This window comes from Sphaerodactylus townsendi, linkage group LG04, assembly GCF_021028975.2.
Source record: "Sphaerodactylus townsendi isolate TG3544 linkage group LG04, MPM_Stown_v2.3, whole genome shotgun sequence".
Classification (NCBI taxonomy): domain Eukaryota; kingdom Metazoa; phylum Chordata; class Lepidosauria; order Squamata; family Sphaerodactylidae; genus Sphaerodactylus; species Sphaerodactylus townsendi.
Genome location: NC_059428.1, coordinates 59,688,716 through 59,710,015, shown reverse-complemented (window position 1 = coordinate 59,710,015; position 21,300 = coordinate 59,688,716). Strand labels below are relative to the sequence as shown.

At 38.5% G+C, this 21,300-nt stretch overlaps 1 protein-coding gene across 1 annotated transcript in view; it reads left to right on the top strand.

The window, feature by feature from the left end:
• The window catches only part of TMPRSS15 (transmembrane serine protease 15), a 78,431-nt gene extending 58,554 nt beyond the window's left edge, over positions 1-19,877 (top strand). Inside the window, 12 exon segments of the mRNA XM_048494067.1 lie at positions 865-990; positions 1,883-2,023; positions 2,160-2,270; positions 7,075-7,207; positions 8,566-8,661; positions 12,442-12,491; positions 13,162-13,336; positions 15,468-15,649; positions 16,015-16,110; positions 16,445-16,447; positions 17,675-17,814; positions 19,541-19,877. Coding sequence (XP_048350024.1) covers positions 865-990; positions 1,883-2,023; positions 2,160-2,270; positions 7,075-7,207; positions 8,566-8,661; positions 12,442-12,491; positions 13,162-13,336; positions 15,468-15,649; positions 16,015-16,110; positions 16,445-16,447; positions 17,675-17,814; positions 19,541-19,696 — 1,409 coding nt within the window. The 3' untranslated portion in view covers positions 19,697-19,877.
• The last annotated feature ends 1,423 nt before the right edge of the window (positions 19,878-21,300 follow it).

Here is a 21,300-nt window from a genome sequence, read left to right as displayed (position 1 = left end):
CTGCTTTGCTGACATGTTTTGGAAAGACCACAGTCCTGCTCACATGGCAGACATTTTGCTGCCTGTTGTGGTGTCAGGGCTACCCTGTAGGCCCACCTACATCGATGTCAGGGCCACATGGGGGCGGGCCTACATGACCCTCGGAGGTTGCCCAGAGGAGTTTTAATCCCTGGGCACCATTTCCTCTCGATGCACCTCTGCATGACCCAGAGGCAGGCAATGGCAAACCACTTCTAATGTTTCTTGCCTTGAAGACCCCCCCTGGGGCAGCCATAAATTAGCTGTGACTTGACAATAATATTTTTTTCTCAGATGCTTTCAATAATTTTATAATAAATAGTGCTTAATACCATTCATAACATCTTACTACTCTAAATCACTGTTTTGAAATCTTACAATTTCCTTTTCATACATTGTAAATGTTTATCTTTTGTCATGTTACTTTAAATGGTTTTGTTGTCAGACCCATTTGTTGCATTTTGACAGCCTTCAGAGATGTACACATAAGCAGTTACCTACAGGATATTTGTTTGTGAAGAATGGGTGGTCTATTGGCTGCGGGAGGGACAGCTGGTGATGCTCTGGAAGCTAGGCAGCTATAGCTCATTTTTTCCTCTTCTTCCATCCCCTGGGCTGTCAATTAAGGTGGCATTCTGCAGAGGGTTTCCAGAGGACAGGAAAGGAGCATTGATTTTGTTTATTCACTCTCAGACTGGAAGAGAATGCTGCAGCATGTGGCTGCCACTTTAAATTAACTGCTGCTCTCCTTTCATTATGTGCAGATGTTTTCAAATGAGCAATCTGGTTTTGTCTATAAAGCATAGGGAGCAGTTTGTTCTTTCATTCTTGAATGTTATTTTCTAGGTGTGTGGTATTTAAATGCTGAAAAGGGGAGAAATATACAGCTTCATTTCCAATATTTTGATCTGGAGAATATTGATGATGTTGTAGAAATCAGAGATAGCGGAGGAGAAGATTCTTTATTTTTGGGCAAGTATGACAATTCATTTGAAATTAAAATGTTCAGCATAGTGCAGTGTTTAATTTTCACTGAAAATTGAGTTACAAAAGCCATGGTACTTTCGGTAATAATTTCAATTGGCTGAGAATCAGGACATAGGATTGTTACTGTATTCTTAGATTTTTACAATAAACTTCATGAACCAAAATTTTCAACATCCATAGCACTGACTGCATAAGTAAAATGAAATATGGACAGAAGAGTCACAAGGTACCAATGTAGAAATGGTTCAGTAAAACTGAACCTCCACCTCACAAGAATTCCAGATTTCCAGAATTCATATAGTTTTTGGAGTGGCCCTACTAGATTCCAAGATGATTTGAACCCCGTAATATGGTTGCAATGATGTTAGGATAATCCCAAAATGGCTTGGTATTTGCTGTGTGCAATAACATCATTGTGCCACATTTGGGAAATTACAGAACCTTCATACATATATGGAAATTTCTAGTAGTAAAATTGTAACTTTATGGAACCTGGCAGATCTATTTATGGATTAGAAATCCATTCCAGGTGAACTATACTCCGGAAGAATCTGTAAAATTTTGACAGATTTCAGTAGAGAAAGAATTCAGCAAAATGTGTAGATTAAATGCACATCCAACTGGAGACTATTGGAGGAAAGAAGGTGTTTATTACATGGTTTTATTGAATAAAACAGCCTTTTTCTCACATAGAAACATTTAAAGAATTAAGATATATTTTTGTAGACTAGTCTTGGAAAACCATTAGATTAGGATAAAGAAAAAAATGAATATCATGGTATGACACCTTTTTGCAAACTTTGATTTGTAATAAAATATCACCATTTTTAAAAAAAAGACATTTATCTGGGATATATCCCTGTTTCTTTATGAGTAGCTGTATATACAGGAAAATCTCCAGTGCCAGATATATTCTCCACAACTCACCAGATGACTGTGCTCTTCATTACTGACAAGGCTGGAACTAAGAATGGATTTGTAGCCAATTTCTCCACTGGCTACCATCTAGGGATGGCAGGTGAGTTTACCATCCTTTTAAACAAATTACATTGATAACATTTCATCCTTGAGTAATAAAAAGTCCAAAATAATAACAATGTCCAGAATAATGATTAAAATGCTGTTTCATGAATCATATTTTTTTAATTTTACAGATCCATGCGAGCCCAAATATTATCAGTGTAGAAGTGGGGAATGCATACCATTGGTTTACCTTTGCGACCGATCCCAGCACTGTAAAGATAATTCTGATGAAACAGATTGTGGTAAATACTTTCTTATTAAACCGGGAATAAGATATTTATTTCTGCTGTGAGTTATACATTTGATTAAACAAAATCACCCAATATATAACACATCTTCAAGAAGGATAATAGTTTCACCATTCTTTTGCAGCAGAGGACTACACTCATAGATCTCTCTTTCCTAATTACAAGAAGATGAAAAAAAATAACTATAAGTTCATATTTGGTTTTAATCCTCCCTCCCACCCACCAACTTACTTTATAATGACATCAACCATCCTGACCTATATTTAATATATGTTCTTCTTTTATCTGTGAGTAATCAAAATTTGCATCCCTCAAAAACAAAGGAAGAACATGATCAACTGAGCAATTTATCGTCGAAGGCTTTCACGGCTGAATTCAGTTGGTTGTTGTGGGCTTTCCGGGCTGTGTGGCCATGGTCTAGTAGATCTTGTTCCTAACATTTTGCCAACATCTGTTACACACCTCTCTCTGTGATACACCTCTGAAGGTGCCAGCCACAGAGGCAGACAAAATGTTAGGAACGAGATCTACCCCACCACAGCCACACAGCCCGGAAAACCCACAACAACCAACTAAGCAATTGTTTCTCTATGCTATTCCAGAATACACAGATCACTAATTAGTTAACCAATATCTATATTATCAATTTATTCCATTTTAAATATTTAGAAACCAATAACCCAATAATAAAAACACTGCAAAATCCCTTTTTTGGCAGCCAAATTGAGATGACATACTGGCAAAATCTTTTTGTAAGGTTACTTTGGCTTACAATAGTTTTGTTTGTCTACCTCAGTAAGTCATTACATTAGTTAATACTGGCTTATCAAAATTGGGTACCAAGTTGATGTTGATGGATAAGGTTAATGCCATTGAAACAATTACACAGGTATCTAGTGTTACATACCTAAACTAGTATGGTTTTATATGTCTAAAATATGTTTAGACATATAAAACCATAATAGTTTAGGTATGTAACCTATGTATATGTAACCTATATATATGTATATGTAACCTATGTATATGTAACCTATATATATGTATATGTAACCTATATATATAAAACACCATAGTTAAAACACAATAAACCAAAAATGTGAAGAGCCAGACTTCATTTTATTCATTTCAGTGCACACAGTTTTCTTTAGAATGTTTGAAAAGTACGCTTAGAACTACATTATTATGCTTATTTTCAAGTATATGAGATTTGGATCAAGCATAAGCCTGATAAAGTGTTTGACAGAGTATAAAACAGCTGTGAAGAGCAGCATTTCAACTGTTTCACAACACATATGTGGGTTTCTTTGACAACAGGGACAGCTGTTGTCAAAGTACCATCTGTGGAGATAGTTATTTCCAAAACTGAATGTTCCATACAAAACTTTGTCTCACATAAAACAGATATAAAAGTCTCTGTACAACAATTTATATGCAGAACTGATGTTAAAGTGATATTGAGGACTGGCAAAAAAAATGAAATTGCTATTACAGATCAAATGCTGTCTGACAATTATTTCTGTGGGTGGATGTTTAGATTTGGAGACATATTTCCTTAGTTTATGCTAGATAAATCAAAACTGTTACAACTAAAACCCTTAGACGTCTGTTGGCAGGTATCTTGGAGTTCATGATTAGCACCATATATGTCCAGAGGCAAAATATAGTTCCTCAGATATGTTACCTTGTGGGATTTTTATGCAAAAAGCAAATGTTTTCTGTTGTGCTGTTCTCTTTTTGTAAGATAAGGCAAGTAAAACGGCAGGCAATCTTCCACCCCAGTCTAAAAATAGGAATAAACATTGTTATTGTTAAAGAATCACATGGAAATATTTTTCAATAATTTCCTAAAGGGTTTTAATAAGGAAAATAATGTATATGCTCTTGTTGAATCAAAAAATGTGATTGGTACTAGTAAATGCAGCAGTTAAACCCAAATTGCAGGATGAGACATTCTTATTAAGTGCCCCAGCTGATGTGGTTGTCCCTGCCTTCCACACTGGTCATGGCCTGCATGCACTGTGAGCTGAATTTAACATTGATTGTATTTATTTTATTAGAAGTTCCATGAAATCTCCTCTTTAGCATTACTTCAGTTAGAACAGTATGTAGCTAGGCAAAATATAACTCAAAGGGTTAAAGATACCAACTGTCAAGCTAATCTTTCAAGGACCCTTTCATTTTTGGTGCTTCCTCATAGCAGATACATTCCAGCACCAGCTGTGTATCTATCAGCTAGAAATAAATAGCCACAGAAGGACATATTGTTCAGTTCTACCTTCCACCATTTTGAAAAGAAGATTTAATAAGATTCCTAGGGCAGAGAGATTTTGTCTTGACAAATCTGGGCAGAGGCGTAGCTGGACCAAAATGCACCCAGTGCGCAGTGTGTTTTTTCTGCCCCCCATGGCCCCCCCGTGGTGCCCCCCCACAGCACACACACCCACCCCCCTTCCCACACTTACCTACGTTCCTTTTCTATTTCTACTACTTTTTGCGGCTGAAAAAAGCGGCCTCTTCACAGTTCGGGGAAAAACTGCCTGACGAACTATACTTCCCAGGAGACCTTGTAAGCCCCAAGGTCTCCTGGGAACTGTAGTTCTTCAGGCAGTTTTTAGCCTGAACTGTAAATAGGTCACTTTTTTCAGCCTCAAAAAGTACTAAAAAAGAAAAGGAACGTAGAAGTAAAGATGAAGTCAGAGGAAAATTAGCGATGTGTACCATGGAGACTTCTTGAGAGCTTATCTTGCGAGGAAAAAAAAGAGGCCCGGGGGGCGGGGGAAGAATCTTCCACCTCCAGGCATGCACCCGATGCATGACGCACACACACCCCGGCCCCTTGGCTCTCCACCACTGAATCTGGGGAGTTGGAAACTTTTGACAACGTATTTTTCAGATCATCTTTTTACAAGACTGCTTACTGGAAGATTTTTTATCCTTTGATTGAAAGATTGTATACTAGCGAAAAGTGGATTAAAAAGTTTCTTATGGGAGATAACTCACAAATTATGGGAGATAACTCACAAAATACTGTGTGATATGAGAATGTTGTGGGTTTTCCGGGTTGTATGACCGTATTCTAGTAGTATTTTCCCCTGCATTTTGCCTGCATCTGTGGCTGGCATCTTCAGAGGATCAGATGCAGGAGAAACATCAGGAGAAAATATTTCTGGGACACTGCAATATGCCCTGGAAAACCCACAACATCCTAGTGATTCCGGCTATGAAAGCCTTCGACAGTGCACTGTGTGATATTACTTAAGACCTGACAGCTTACTGTATCTTCAATTAATTCAATCTGTAATTTCTGTTTTATTTGTTTTAACTTTATTGTAATTTATTTTTTATGATTAGGTTTTGTTGTTTTTAATTTGTGAAAAGCTATCTGTTGTAGTAGTTGTTGTTGTAATTAGGGTTGAGCATTACTGAATATATTCGGTAAAATTTGGCTTTGGCTTTATTGGAATAGAAAATATTCATATAAAGCTGAATCAGCTGGATCCATATTCAATATTCCAAAATTTATTCGGATATACAAATATATTCGGGTCCGTCTATTTTTAAAATTTTAAGCTGTTTTTTTCTTTTCCAGCCTGTAGGGGGCACATTGTTAAAGCTAGCAGCACCAATATTTCAGGGTATCTTTAGGAGATTTGGTGCAGTTTGGTTCAGAGAGTCCAATCTTATGAACCCCCAAAGAGTTCCAATGGGAACTAATAGGAGATGGGGGCTACCCTTTGAGGGTCCATAAAACTGCACCCCCAGAAGAAAACTTCACCAAACTTGGGTGGTACCATCAGGAGAATCTCCTGAAGGTACCCTGCAATTGTGCTGCCACTAGCTTAAAATACGCCCCTGACAGGCACCCAAATATGGGTGGTGGATTCTTTAGGGTTTTTTCCTCTTCTCTAGGTTTCTCTTCCCTTTTTTCCATTCCCTGCTTTAAACATTGTTTAAAGGAAGTTCAAGCAATTTGAACTCCCTTTAAACAATGTTTAAAGAAAGAAAAAAACCAAACTAAAGAATCCACTCTCCGCCATTCTCTCCCTTTCAAGTCTTTCTCTCTCTTTCTCCAAAGAGCTTCTGTTCCTTTGGCATGGCACAGAAGGGGCAGAAGCGCTTGGGAGGAAGAGAGAGATTGGAAAGGCAGAGAATCACCAAGCCTCGCTTGTGGAGGGGGTGCCTTGATTTTTCTCTGCCTTTCCAATCTCTGTCTTTCTCCCAATCGCTTCTGTCCCTTCGGCATAGCCCAGAAGGGACAGAAGTGCTTGGGAGAAACAGAAAGAAAGACTGGAAAGAGAAATACTGACCAAAATGCTGACCAAATCCTAAATACAATAAAAGTTGATCTGAATTCTTTGTATTCAGATCAGCTCGTATTCGGGGGTTCTTGTATTTGGGCCACATGTGGCCCGAAAATGCCCAAATCAGCTCTTATTCAGGAATATTTGGCAATTCAGGCTACCTGAATTGCCAACCCTAGTTGTAATCACTCTGGCTCCAGAATAGTTTCAGACATTTTAAAGTTTATGTGTTGTGGTGGTGGGGGAGTACAAGTAATTTATTTGCCCTCTTGACAGTATATATGATAAGTGTAGCAATTTGTTTGTTTGTTCATTGTACCTTTTTAAAAATATTATGGCAGTAGTACTAAAAAACTGGAAGTAGGACCACTGAGAGGACGTGTTTCTGTTGAGATTTTATTTTTCCCCCTTAATATAAACGGCTTTGAGTCCCATTGATCATAAGAAAAGCAGAATATAATGTTTAAAATAAATATTTCTATATATTGTGTCAACAGTGCGCTTACTTAATGGTTCTCTGAGCCTCAATGGACTGGTTCAATTCAGAATTGAGAACAGCTGGTATTTAGCTTGTGCAGATTATGAGCCGGAACAATTAGCAAGTAATATCTGCCACTGGTTGGGGCTAGGGTAAGTAATGTGGCTTAATGAGTTTCAATTTCCTTGTTGGAGAGCACACTTGTATATTATGCTTCAAAACTATAAAACATTGGGTTTACAAAATGAAATCTGCTCATATTAATTATTGCACAGTTTGTTCTAACTGCCATATTTTTCAATGACATATTTTTATTTATTTGTTCGTTTTTTTCTATGCCATTTTTCCATGTTGTGACTGGCTGAGAGCAGCTAATATCAGTAACATACATCACAATAAAATGCATCACCCAAAATGTAACAATAAAACAATTATAGTAATAAAAATGCAAAACTTGGCTCCTTAAAATACATATCTAATGATGAGGTCAATTTAAATTTCAATATTCTTCCCATACTCCATACAGTAAATATGATTAGTAACAAAGGCAGGAGAGGGAAGAGAAGGAGAGGGAAAAGGAAGGGGAGGACAGTTAATTTGAAAAAAAAAATGTTGCTGTCCTCAACCATAGGCCTAGTGAAACAGTTCTGTCTTACAGGCCCTGCAGAATTACAATAGATGCCGCAGGGCCCTGGTCTCACTCTGGTCGAAGGCAGTCAGACACTTTTCAGGGCAGGGATCTCTAGTATGCTTCCATTTGCTGAGCATAAGCAAATGAAAAATGGCATTTACTGAGCATTTATTCAGTTAATCCATCTTGCCTTCCTCTTTTCAACTTTTCCTAGCATTATTGCTTTTCCAGTGACTCTTGTCTTATCAAACCTTACCAAAGAATGATAACCTGCTCAGGCTTACTAAGGTTAGCCCCACCCCCCACCCCAACCCCCAGAATTCCCCAATCACATCAGCACAGTGTTTTGTGCCATACTGCCATTGGGTCTGAGAAATGGTGGCAGTTTCTGGGTCAGGTGCCATGGAACCGTGTGATGCCCGGCCACCATGCTAAGTAACCCCTGGAACATTTGCCCCTTGTGCCAGCAGTGAGCAGCCATGCCAGTGCTGGTCTTTCCTAGCTCCAAAGAAGGATCCACCCTCCCCTTTGAATTGGGCTGCTTATGTTCAGTTTTCCCCTGAACATCCCACTGCCTAGGAAGACTAAATTCTAGAACTTATCGACTAGTGTGCATTCCTCCTGACTAGTCAAAGATAACTATGAGACAGAGCTTCCCCAAACCTGCCCTAGATTCTAAACAATATCTGAAGAAATGAAAGTCAGGCCACTCCTTTTTAAAAAAAGTATTCTTATTAATATATTTTTTTAAAAAAACCTAAAAGTATGCAGAGAAGAAAAAGAAAAACAATTTCTAAAAATCTAAGATAGTTTCAATTAATTGATTTTTAAAAATAATTGATTAATGAAATAATTATTTTACATTGTTTTTCCTTGTAGAACCATGAATACAACGTCTCCTTTACTGTTTGATGGAAACGGGCTCTTTGTATATGTTACAAAAACAATCAATAATAGCTTCATACTAACACCAACGTAAGTGATCACAGCCTATTATGACTTGTGCTGAACATCCATTCATTTCTTAAGTTCAGTTTGATTCCTTAACTTTTTGTATAGTATCTGAGAATGGTCCATAAATATCACACCCACAGAAATCAGAGTAACAGATATCATTCAAGGGCAAAAACATCTTCCTTCTCAACCCTACAGTGCTATGAATTGCTTCTCAATTTGTTAACACTGCTTCTGCTTCCATACTGCATGATCAATTGCCAACAGCAAAAGAAAACTGAGAGATCTCCATTTTCTATTTTCATCCATTTAGTAATTATTTTATACAAGTTTGATTTTGTTAGCTGCCTTGAGCATACCAATGAAAAAGCAGATATACATTTCAATTAATATATGAAATCCAGAGTTACACTGATTAAATATTGATCATTAAGTAGTGGAAACAATTCTTAAAGCATCAGAGACTTGGTGAACTTGACTTTTCTTCTGTATCTGGGGCACTCATAGATATGTCCCTGATTCTAATTATGTAGAAGACATGTATGATGTATGTATATGTGTAAACTAGATGTACCTAGCAGAATTTTTCAGTGATACTTTGCTGATTTGTATACTGCATACTGTAATTTTTATCATTCTTTTTAGAAACAATGTCCTTTCTCATGGTTATTAAAATTTAATTGCTTATTGTATTTTTCTCTATATATAATGCTTTTTCAACTTTTATCTGTGTTGCATTATGATACTTATCTGATCCATGATGGTTTTAACTGTTGGCACAAGGAAAGCCTATCAGGTTCAGCTGATTTAAGACTAAGGAAATATTCTTCAAGCTGCTGAATCATAGAACTGCTTGAGTAATTTAGATCTTTGTCTTCTGCTGTTCTGGAATCTTCTTTTTACTTGGTGAAATATTTCTAAAATATTTCTAAAACATCTGAATCAGGCTAAGATAAACTTGAAAGAGCAGAGTTATATCACTGAAAAGTATTTTTTCAACTCTCATGCTAAATTTTTTAAAAAAAAATATTTGGTCACACTTATTTTTAGTGGTGACTGTGTAAGAATACAAAAGTAATGCAACTATTTGTTGAGCATTCTGGAATACAAATTATCTCCCGCAAAGGAAATTTGATTGGGAAAGTACAGATTTTTTTTTCCTTTTTTTTGGTGAGGGAGAAAGATGAATTTAAATTATTATTATGGACTAACAGTAACGTCCATTTTATGGTCAAATAAAATGGGCTGTAGACAAGGAAGGAGGGTTAATCTAAGGTTAATCTCCTTGTCCCACTCTGCAACCTTTAAGGGGATTGCTTCACCCTACAACTTGGCCCTGGCCAATCAGGGTCCCTGAGTTACTCCCTAGTCCTTCCTACTGGGTGCAAGGTGGCCCTCTGAGCTGCAGCCTGCCTCCCACATCACCTCTTCTGTGCCCTGACCCCATGCCTCATTGAGCTCCTCCCACACCTCTCCCCTGTCAGTGTATCTGCTGCTTGTGATGTTGCCTTGACATGTCTCTGGTGGTGGGGCTTCAGGGTGTCTTTTGAAGGGGACTAATTACCTGGGGGTGGACAGTCCTGGGCAATATCTAGTGCAGAACAGCTGGGCACTGTTCTGGTGGCAGGACCATGAGAGCAGTGGTCATTGGGCCTGGGTGGCTGTGCAGAGCTCAGTCGGACCCAGGCGATAGAGATGCACTGAGGAGTAGGGTGGACTGGGGACTGGGTGGGTTCCGACTGAGTCTGGAGGGGCAGCAGGTGACAAGCTGCCACTGCCCCACTGGGTCCTGCTTAGTTAAACACCAACAAGGGTAGGCAGTGGAACATAGGTGATGGACCAGTCACCACATAGAACTCAGTTCCGCACATGGCTTGGCAGGAAATGTGCGGCTATTGGCTAGGAATGCATTTTGTGACATTCCAAGCATTAGGCAATTATATTATAGGATATTTGTATAGTTTTAATAATTAAATCTGTCAAGTAAGAAAACATTGCAACTGCTCTTTCAGCTATAAAGGATGAAAATCTGCATTTTGTTTTAGCTCTTAAAGGCACTTACATGCATGAGAAATGCATATTACAAAAGGTCACAGAAATGTGTGTGCTATCAGTACCGAGGAATAATATAGTAACTAACACAGAATGATCTCTAGTTGTGGGCACTTCCTTGGATGCCATTCAGGAGAGTAAGTAAATAAAATGGCATCTGGGGCATGCCCTGAGCTCAGTGCTCCCCTCATAGTTGCGCCCTGTCTGAACTCCCCGCCTGCAGAGTTCAGGGAGGAGCACAGGTGGAAGCTGGCAAGCAAGACTCTCCCCATCCCTAATCTCTATGTGGAGATTGGGACCAGCTGATCTTGCTCCTCTCCCATCTCCATATGGAGGCTGGGAGTGAGGCTGGCCATCTTACCCCACCCCCAATCTTCATGAGGAGGTTGGGAATAGAAACAACCCATTTGAGCTTGGCTAAGGCCAGGCTTGGATTGGATTGATCTATAAGCTGCAGGCTTTCTGCAGCTTGTAGCTCAATCCAAGCCTGGCCTTAGCCAGGTTCAAACAGGCCCTTGCAATTCCTGACCTCCATGTGGGAATCAGGCAAGCCAGCTGGTTCCACTTTTGACTTCTTCATGGAGATGGGGGCAGGGAGAGCCCAGCTGGCTCTGCTCTGATTGCCATATGGAGTGTGAGAGTGGGGGTGAGCCCTGCTTGCTGGGTTTCAACTGTACACCATCCCAAACTCCCTGCAGTTTGGGATGGGGTGCAGTTGAGGGGGCTGCCCTACTAGGAAGTTGTGCCTAGGGCCTGAGCCACCTCAGATCCTCTAGCTACACCACTGATGCCATCCAGTGTCCAGCTGACCAGTCCGTCTTTCAAGTTAAAGTGAAACTGACCTTTTCTAGACAGTCTAAAGCAAAGCTCCAGTGGAAAAACATGTTGAGTGTTGGCATTGAGAACTTTTAGACTGTTTCCTGTGTGGGTAAAAGATACCTTCAGTTTCTTCAATAAAAGATGTGTTACCATTGGCATTGACAGTTGCTCTCTCACTTGTTGTCTGCTTTTTCAAAAGCACCAATATCATCTTCTCTTCATTCTTCCTTCATTTATATTCCTTCTTAACAGTGCTGTCCTAAGCAGAGTTATGCCCTTCTATAATATCTGCATATATTCTGAGTATATATGTAGGTTTGGATCATATGCCTGTCTTCTGCTTATTCTTTTTCTTCCACCTTCTGCAAGTGATTCTCTGCTACAGAGCATTTTGTTTTAATGCTAGGCACTTGAACTTAATGTTATCTTTCAAAGAGCCAAAAACACCCTATGCCACAGTGCAGAACCACCTTGACTACAAGTGAGCCATAGCCAATATCTAAGCCATAGCCAATTTCAGCCAATATATTCTGATAAAATGTATTTTAAAAGCAAAACCTGCCTCCAGTATGCCAATGTGGTGCAGGGCAGATTGATATTTCCTGTAATTGTCTCTATCCCATCATCTTCTGGTGCAGATCTTCCTGTCAAACTTCCATTGCATGGTCTTGCACATCATGTTATTTTAGTTTGGCATTTTGAACACACTCCTAAATATATAGTGTCTGCAAGTGAAAGACAGACTAAGAGTAGTATAGCAATTTCTCCAAGGACCAGCAAATACAGACTCCAATATCATAGCCACTCTATGGCCAAAGTGATGTTCAATTCAAGTACTAAAACAGTTTAAGAAAACCCTTTTTTTAAATAAACTGCCTTTCAATCTCAAATGATCTGCCTAAAAATGAAATGTCTACTCTCTCATTCTAGGAAACAGTGCCTGAATAACTTGGTGATACACTTGCAATGTAATGAGAAACGTAAGTTTATACAAAAGGAAAAATGATTGAAATCAACCCACATGCATTTTTCTGATGAAAGAAAATATGTTTTTCATATTAAATACAAATAAAATAGCCATAACACCAGCTAGAACTCTTATTCCTGGGTCTTAGCAAAAAGCAACTTACACAAAACATTCTTGCAGTAGTTCTGAAAGATGCTTGGCCTCATAATTTATGGAAGCTCTGGGAAAAAGAAACCCCACTGTTGTGAGGCAGTTTTGAAAAATGTATCTCTTTTCTGCCTGTGTATTTAATTAACTGAAAACGGATACTCTTGGTAATCCTTGAGATCACAATTGACTAAAGAAACAATTTTAGCCATATTGAATGGAAGCCACTATAAAGACAATATGTATGTATGTGTGTGTGTGTCTGTGTGTGTGTGTATGTGTGTGTTATTAGGTTATTATAGATATTTGTGTGAATGGGAAAATGTGCATAATGTGACATAACCATTCTTCTTCATAACAAAAAGAGAAGAATATTTGTGTATCTATTTATAGATTTGAAAAATAGAGAAAACCCAAGTGAAACGCCATTACCTAAACTACATTAATTTTTGGAAGGTCATTATAACTGAATTCTAGATCCTGAACCTTTCCTACAAAATGATGTACTTTTCAATTCAATTTTTTTTCACTCATAGCATGTGGGAAAAGACTGGTTATTCAGAAACATGGTATAAAGATTGTTGGTGGTACCAGTGCTCAAGAAGGTGCTTGGCCATGGGTGGTATCATTACATTTTAATTCCCGACCAATATGTGGAGCTTCACTGGTTAGCAATGAATGGTTGGTCTCAGCAGCACACTGCGTATATGGGTAACGTTTATTATTTCCTTAATTTTGCATGCAAATTCTATATATACTTGTGAAACTGACATTTACTCTGTACACACAGTCTGCACTATTATTTATCCTTTCATGTTAAAACATCTCCATTTTGGATGGTTTGACCACAAGTCCAGAAAGAATGTAATGTAATGCAAACTTTTCTTTCTGCCACATGAGCTATTCATCTCATTTATATAGCTCATTAATAGCCTGATGGAAATGAGAGGAGCTTGAATAGTCTGTTTATTGATGCAAAGTGTTCTATATGTGCATATTCAAGATGCATAAAAACAAAACACTCTTACACCATGTATTTTCAAATTGTCTACATCTATATATTGGCAAAAATATAGCATTGAAGAGAAATAAGAAATATGTATTGTAAATGAAGTTAAACTATATCTGTGACAGTCAGATTATGCTGCCGCTTGCACAAATCATTCAGATGAAAATCTGAAATTATTTCTCAAAGGATAACCAGTATAATCAAAGCTGTTCCTGTCTGAAGAATGAGATTTAATTTGGTAGGTGTTCAGTTTATTTGTAGTCTCATATTCCATCAGTTCCAATAAGGAATGTCAGCAAATAAAGAGTGATCATACACTTTAAATATGTTATGCCAGGCTAAGTGTTCCTACTTTATTTAGGCTCAATAAGGCATCTGCATTACTCATCCAACCCGTTGCCAATGGTGTGATTTAAAAAAATGACCTAATGTCTTACAAAGGTACATTCAGAATGAAATACTTGCTGTCAGTTCATTGAAAAGCAATCCTAAAAACACTTTCCTGATATGGAGCCCCAATGAATAAACTTAGATTCTCTGTACTCACAACCCTACTCAGTGGAATATACTTCCAGGAAAGTGTTCTTGGGATGGTTATCTATAATTTTTATATACCTTTTAAATTTATATTTTTCGGTTTTCATTTAATTTCTATTGTATATTATCATGTTATCTATTTAATTGTTGTAAGATACACTGAGCCTGGCCTCAGATGGAAAAGGAGGAGATATAAATCCAATAGAATAAAATAAATAATAAATACTTTTAAAAAAAACTAGGCTACTCCTATTTGCCCAGATCAGCAGCATTTCCTCTTCTGTAGTTAAGAGTGCCCTCCTGGTGTAAGTGAATAGACTAAAGTCATTCAGTTGGACCCCATTTATCATGGGCAAACTTCAGTTCTCCTTTACCTGTAAAACGCAACCCCAATATGTATGTTTAAATATTTATAAATCTGTCTTTCTCCCACCAACAGGGATCCTCCCACCAACAGCTAGGTAGCAAAGTTAGAACTAGGTAGCAAAGTTAGAACTGTTACCCTAGATCGCTCCTGTGAACAGAATTTGGATCATGAGGTATGACACCATGTAGTAAAAGTGATAATCAAGGTGATTATCAGTGCCCAAGATACCATCCTGTTTTATTATAAAAGTGCCCTCTCAGACTGTCAATTTCTACTAGAGTTCTAACTGCTTTTTGTAGCAGATGGTTTGATTCTGCTTAGAGGATTGTAATGTCTGTGGTATAATTCTAAAATTAACTGGTAAATATTTGTTATGAAATATTTAAGTCAGTGATTCCTTAAATGCATGCTGAGACACACTAGTGAACTGTAAAAGGAACTGAAAACATGTTTTCAAAAGTTGAATTGTTTCACAATTTTTTAAACTCTGATGTACTTTTACATTCAGAAAGATGCTTACATATTTTCTTGATCAATTTGCAAAATAATTGGCACACACCTTTTTACACTATAAGATAGCCCAGCTACTATTACTTTGCCTCCCTAACATTACCCAGATAGTTGGGAATAGAATATGTTTACAGAAGCAATGATAGCTGAACAGTGAACTCTATGGCATTATACTCATCCCTAAACCCCAGGTCCCTTCTTCCATTGGTCCAAAATGTTTTCTATTCCTAACTATCTGGGTCTGTATTTGCTCCTGAGGGGACCAGCAAGGAAATGTGCCCCCACTTGACCCACTGGTGTGGTTCCTGGGGCCCCCACCCTCTTATGCTCACCCTAGAGCCATCTCTGAGTAACATCAGACATTATTCAGCACCATTGCTTAATCATAGGCAGCTCAAAATATGCCTTGTAATTTCCAGGAGGAATTTAGAACCACCTCAATGGGAAGCAGTACTTGGATTGCATTCTACTCTGAATCTGTCATCTCCACAAACAGTCATCCGAGAAATTGATCAAATCATCATAAATCCCCATTACAACAAGCGAACAAAAGATAGTGACATTGCTTTGATGCATCTTAAATACCATGTCAATTACACAGGTAGGATTTTTTTCCCTAGAGTTGGGATTGATTTGTACCCAGGTCTGAAAGAACTTCAGACAATTAATATACTATATGTATTGCCGAAGCCTCTGAAGATGCCAGCCACATATGCAGGCAAAATATTAGGAACAAGATCCACCAGACCACAGCCACACAGCCTGGAAAACCCACCACAACCAATCTACTATATGTTTCTAATAAAAAAGAATAATAAATTACAGAATATTTGGAGTCTTCAGAAATGGACACATTCTGGCTTACTCATACCAACAATCTTTGGAGAAGCTGCCTGAGTAATGACATCATGAAAGACCGGACACTGGAAACTGGAGTTATAATTGATTGGTCATCTCTTCTCACAGATTACATTCAGCCCATTTGCCTTCCAGAAAAAAATAAACAATTTTTGCCAGGAACGAATTGCTCCATTGCTGGGTGGGGAAAAACCACCAATCAAGGTATGTCAACACTTCATTTAAAGAAAAACTTAAAACCTTCAGTAGAACCTCCTGCCTCCCAATACTGTAAATGTTATCATCTGATGTAATAAAATATTTAGAGTGAAATATAGTTCTCTTAAATGCACTTGACATCATTGTACAATCCATTATGCCTAAAGACCAAACAACATATGGTTTGGGACCTGCATATCTTAAGGATTTCCTTATCCCATAAGAACCTACCCATCTGCTCTGATTGTCTTTGAAGACCCTGCTGCGGGTGTTCATGATATCTGAAGCTAGATGGTGTGAAGCTAGATCTGAGGCTGTCTCCATCATTGTCTTCCACCAGCAGGTGAAAGCTCTTTTGTTTGATTTTAATTTGGCATATTTTCCTACAAACTCTTATTGGCCCCCCTTCCTGACTGTTGTATTTATATGCCTATCAGTCCAATCCTATGGAGTGGGATGAGCTTATGGAGCTGGCATGAGGATGGATCTGTGCATTTGCTTAGCCTGCCACTGTAAATGGCACTTATGCTGATGGAAAGGGCGAACCAGGAGGTAGATGGGCACTGTACAGCTGGACCCAGAAATACTGGACCCAAAAATGCTGGTACTGTTGGGGTCTATCTAGGAGCAGTCCTGAAGGGTGGAGCCAACTTTAGCCAGCTTCCACCTGGACGTTCAAGCTAGGAATGCTCAGGCCTTGAACTTACATCACCCAAAGGGGGGGTGGGCTTTCCAGGCAACTGAGTTTTTTCAGTTTAGTCACTTCTGTCTGTAAAGCTCCATTGATGAAGAGGGGAGGAGATAATGGGTGGCTCCCTTTGTCCCTCCTCATTAAATACAAGTCCTATAAACTTGGGAATCAACTTTCCCAGGACTAGAAATGACTGATGAAAGTAAGGCAAGCAGGATCTATAGTCTTTGTATGAGCTGACCTCTGGATTTAATCCATATGTTTATCATTGGCACCTTTGCTGCTGAAACTCAACTGCCACTTTGATATATTTTGCAATTGCAACACATAGCTTGAGTCTTATTTTGTTTTACTTCATTTATACCCTGCCATTCTTCCCTCCAATTTTCTCCACTTTATTCTTACAAAAACCCACTGAAGTAGGTTAGGATGTGTGATGGGACCAAGTTTACCTAGATGGCTTCCATGGCAGGATGATGATTCCAGCCTGGGTCTCCCAGATCCTATTCTGACATTCTAACCACTACATCACAATGGGTCTTTATTTTTTTTCTCATTCATGTCATGGGTTTTAAGCTACCTCATTTTCATTGTTACTGCTTATTTTGGGTGGGGTTTTTGGTTCAGTTCTGTTGTACATATCTAATTGATACACAAATGTATCAAGTGGAAATGAATCAAGTGGAAAATGTATATATTTGGACCACTGGGATAGAAGTCTCCATCAAATATATTTGGAGCTGTACAAGTACCAAGGCAGCCCAAGTCACCTGTTTTTACTCATTGATAAAGTGTTGAGATGGCAAGGCTATTGTTTAGAGATTTGTGTAATGTTTTGGAATCAGGCTAGTTACAATTTGTCATTCCATATTTTAACAGGCTCAGTTGCAAGCATCCTGCAGGAAGCTGAAGTCCCTCTTATAGCAAGTGGAAAATGCCAGCAACAGATGCCAGAATATAATATTACTGAAAATATGATGTGTGCTGGGTATGATAAAGGAGGAATTGATTCCTGTCAGGTAAGCTGAAAATGAAAGAGAGCAATTCTAAACAGGCCAGTGGGCCTTAAACCTGGGAAAGTGTTCTTAAGATTGCATTGTATGTCTTTTCTGCTGACAGTACACTACAGGTAATGGAAGTGTGGATAATTTTGAGATTTTTCTGATCATAATTTGTGGCATAAATACTTTATATCCTAGTTTCATATTGATTTATGGGTTAAGCACTACTTACCTTGTCAGCAATAGAATCATCTTCTCCAGGAGTGGTATCATCATTTCTCCACTTGCAGTTGTTGCCCATTATTAGCTTAACATCCTTGCATATTTTTAGAGAAAAAAATCTAGACAACACCTAGATCCTATACATCAGAGGAACAGGAAGCTGCAATAACCATAGAAACATAGAGTTGGAAGGGATCTCCAGGGTCATTTAGCCCAATGCACAGTGCAGAAGATTCACAACTACCACACTCTCAGTGACCCCCCCCCTCAGAGACCCCTGTTTCATGTCCAGTATATGGCAAAAAAGGATCCCTGACCAATTTGGCCTAGAGGCAATTTGCTTCCTGACTGCAAAGTGGTGATCAACATTACCCTGGAAATGAAAAAGAGAGCTAGTACAGTGCAGTGGTTAAGAGACAGGGACTCTAATCTGGTGAACCGGGTTTGATTGCTCACTTCTCTGTATGAGAGGCCAACTCTTAGCTGGTGAACTGGATTTGTTTGCCTGCTCCCACACATGAAGCATGCTGGGTAGTGGTAGGATCCAATAATTTTAATAACAGGTTCCGATGGTGGTGGGATTCAAACAGTGGGCCTGCTGAACACAAGCACCTCCAGTCCCTATTGGGCAGGGAGGTTGCTTTAGTAACCCCTTCTCGGCACTCAGAAAAAATTAGTAACCACTTCTAGAGAAGTGGTGAGAACTGGTTGGATCCCACCTCTGATGTGGGGTGATCTTGGTCTAATCACAGTTCTGTTAGAACTCTGTCAGCCACACCTCCTTCACAAGGTGCCTGTTGTGGGAAGAGGAAGGGTAAACCTTTGAGACTCCTTACAAAAGAGAAAGGCAAGGTATAAAACCAAACTGTTCTTCACAAGAGTGAGCACTGATGCAACCCTTCCAGTACTCTCTCTCAAGATCTGCTTGAGTTCATAGAGTCAGCATTGCTGTCAGATGGACATCTATCCACAGCTTAAAATGTTCAAAGGAGAGCCTAGCACCTCCTAAGGAAGTCTGTTCTATTGAGAAACTGCTTTAACTGTAGGAAAGTTCTTCCTAGTGTTTAGTCAAAAACTATTTTGATTTAATTTCAACTAATTGGTTCTAGTCCAACCTTCTGGGCAACAGAAAAAAAATCCTGGACTATCCTCCACATGACAGCCATTGAAGTACTTGGTTATAATGCCTCAGTCATCTCCTCTCCTAGCTAAATATACTACAGATGTAGTTAAAGGCCATGGACTGCTGACATAACAAATGTGCTGTTTTGCATGCTAAGAAAGGCAATATCTTTTTCAGTGACATTTACAAAGCCCTTGTGACACAACCTTCATGCAAGCTCAAAAGATTTAGCCTAAAATAAGAATTCATCCAGGAAGCTGCATTAATACTACACATAACTGACAGGCCTCCCGTTGGATGCTTAAGACCTCTGACAAATCTCATTTTGGCTCGACATATTTTATTTCCAATAAAAAAGATTGCACTTAAGAATGTTTCATTTTTGTTTGGGCATTCCAGGGAGATTCTGGTGGGCCCTTGCTGTGCCCAGAGAATGAAAAGTGGTTGCTGGCTGGTGTGACTTCCTTTGGCTACCAGTGTGCTCTGCCTCACCGCCCTGGTGTGTATGTAAAAGTTTCAAAGTTCACTGACTGGATAAAAAGGACGATTCATTAGCATTTTATTTGAATGGTACAGGCAGATCAATTCACGGTGAGAAGACATACCTTTTATACGGGACATGGCGAACAATATGTCAGCAGTTTTCTTTGTCAGAAATCCTACCAATTGGAGTCCCACCTCTACAGTGTCCAAAGGATCATTTATTCCCATGAATGGTTGTTCTCCAATTAAGGCCTTCAGCAGCTGTTCAGCTGGCACCTCGCCTTAAGCATTTTTGATGCCAGATGAAAACTTATTTTGTTCACTTGGGTTTGAGCTGGGGTGGGGGGGGCGTTTCAGGGAGGTGCTTTTATGTGTGGAGGATTTCAAAAGGATTTTCTGTCATCTGTTGTAAAGAATTGTATTTTATATAATTTTTTAAAAATGTTTTAATTGGTTTTAATTGTGGTTTACATTGCATATTGTTAAATGTACTTTTGACTGTAATCTTAGAGCCCAAATAGTGAAAGGAAGAAGAAAATCATCATTAATGATTGCATGACCCTGCAGTTCTAACTAAGGCAGTGTCTTCAAGATTAAACTCCTTTCAATGAGTTCTCCTTTCAATGAATAATTCACTTTTTCAAGATGTGGTGATGGCCACTAAAGACAAGTTCGTAAGACAAGTTCATAAAGCATAGCATCATCAGTGTCTATTTGCCATGGTGACTAAATGGAATTTCCCGGTTAGACACAAGAAACCTCTGAATACCAGATGTTTTCATTTTAGGTCACTTGAGAAAGTTAGGAAAATAAATAAATAAATATAATATGAATAAACAAATATATAAAATAAATAAATAAATAATATGAATAAACAAATATATTACAAATAAACCTTCCACTGTTACACATTGTTTCCTTCAAAAATTGTACATGAGTAGCATTGTTGTATAAATATTATACACAGAAATCTAGTTTCTTTAAAGAAATAAGAGCTGCATTTATGTACAAGGTGGGAAAACTGTACTCCTCCAAACTCTGCTCAACTCATGTGAAGACACTATCATAGGTTTGCAAGGAAATGCTAATTTCAGTTGCATTAACAGTAAAAAGAAAATGTTCTGGATGGGCTTATTTAGATACCAGAATGGGCAGGGTAATTATTGTTGAGCTCTGACCTGGATAGCCCAGGCTAGCCCAGTTTTTCAGATCATGGAAACTAAGCAGGGACAGCCCTATTTAATCTGAATACCTAGTTAATACCTGAATACCAAAAACATCCAGGATTGCTATGTAGAAGCAGGCAATAGCAAACCTTCATCTTTTGCCTTGACAACCCTATGTGGTTGCTGTGAGTCAGCTGAGACTTGATGAAAGTCAATGTGTGTGTGTGACCCAACATATCCATTTTAAAAATGGGTTTCCATGCTTGCATAAATTGCTGTGGGGAGTTGATGGCTGACAATATAGATTTGTCAGATCTAACATTACTTTGTCTACACTACATATATGGCAACTTTCACAATAGAGGATTTCAGAACATTTGATCCAGGCTATCATTTCAACTGTATTGCATTTACTGATCTTTTTAAAGAAGAAAGTGAAATAGCCCATTAAGGGAATAAAAATGAAAAGTGCCTTTAGATCATTTAATCCAGTAATCTGCCAAAGGTAAT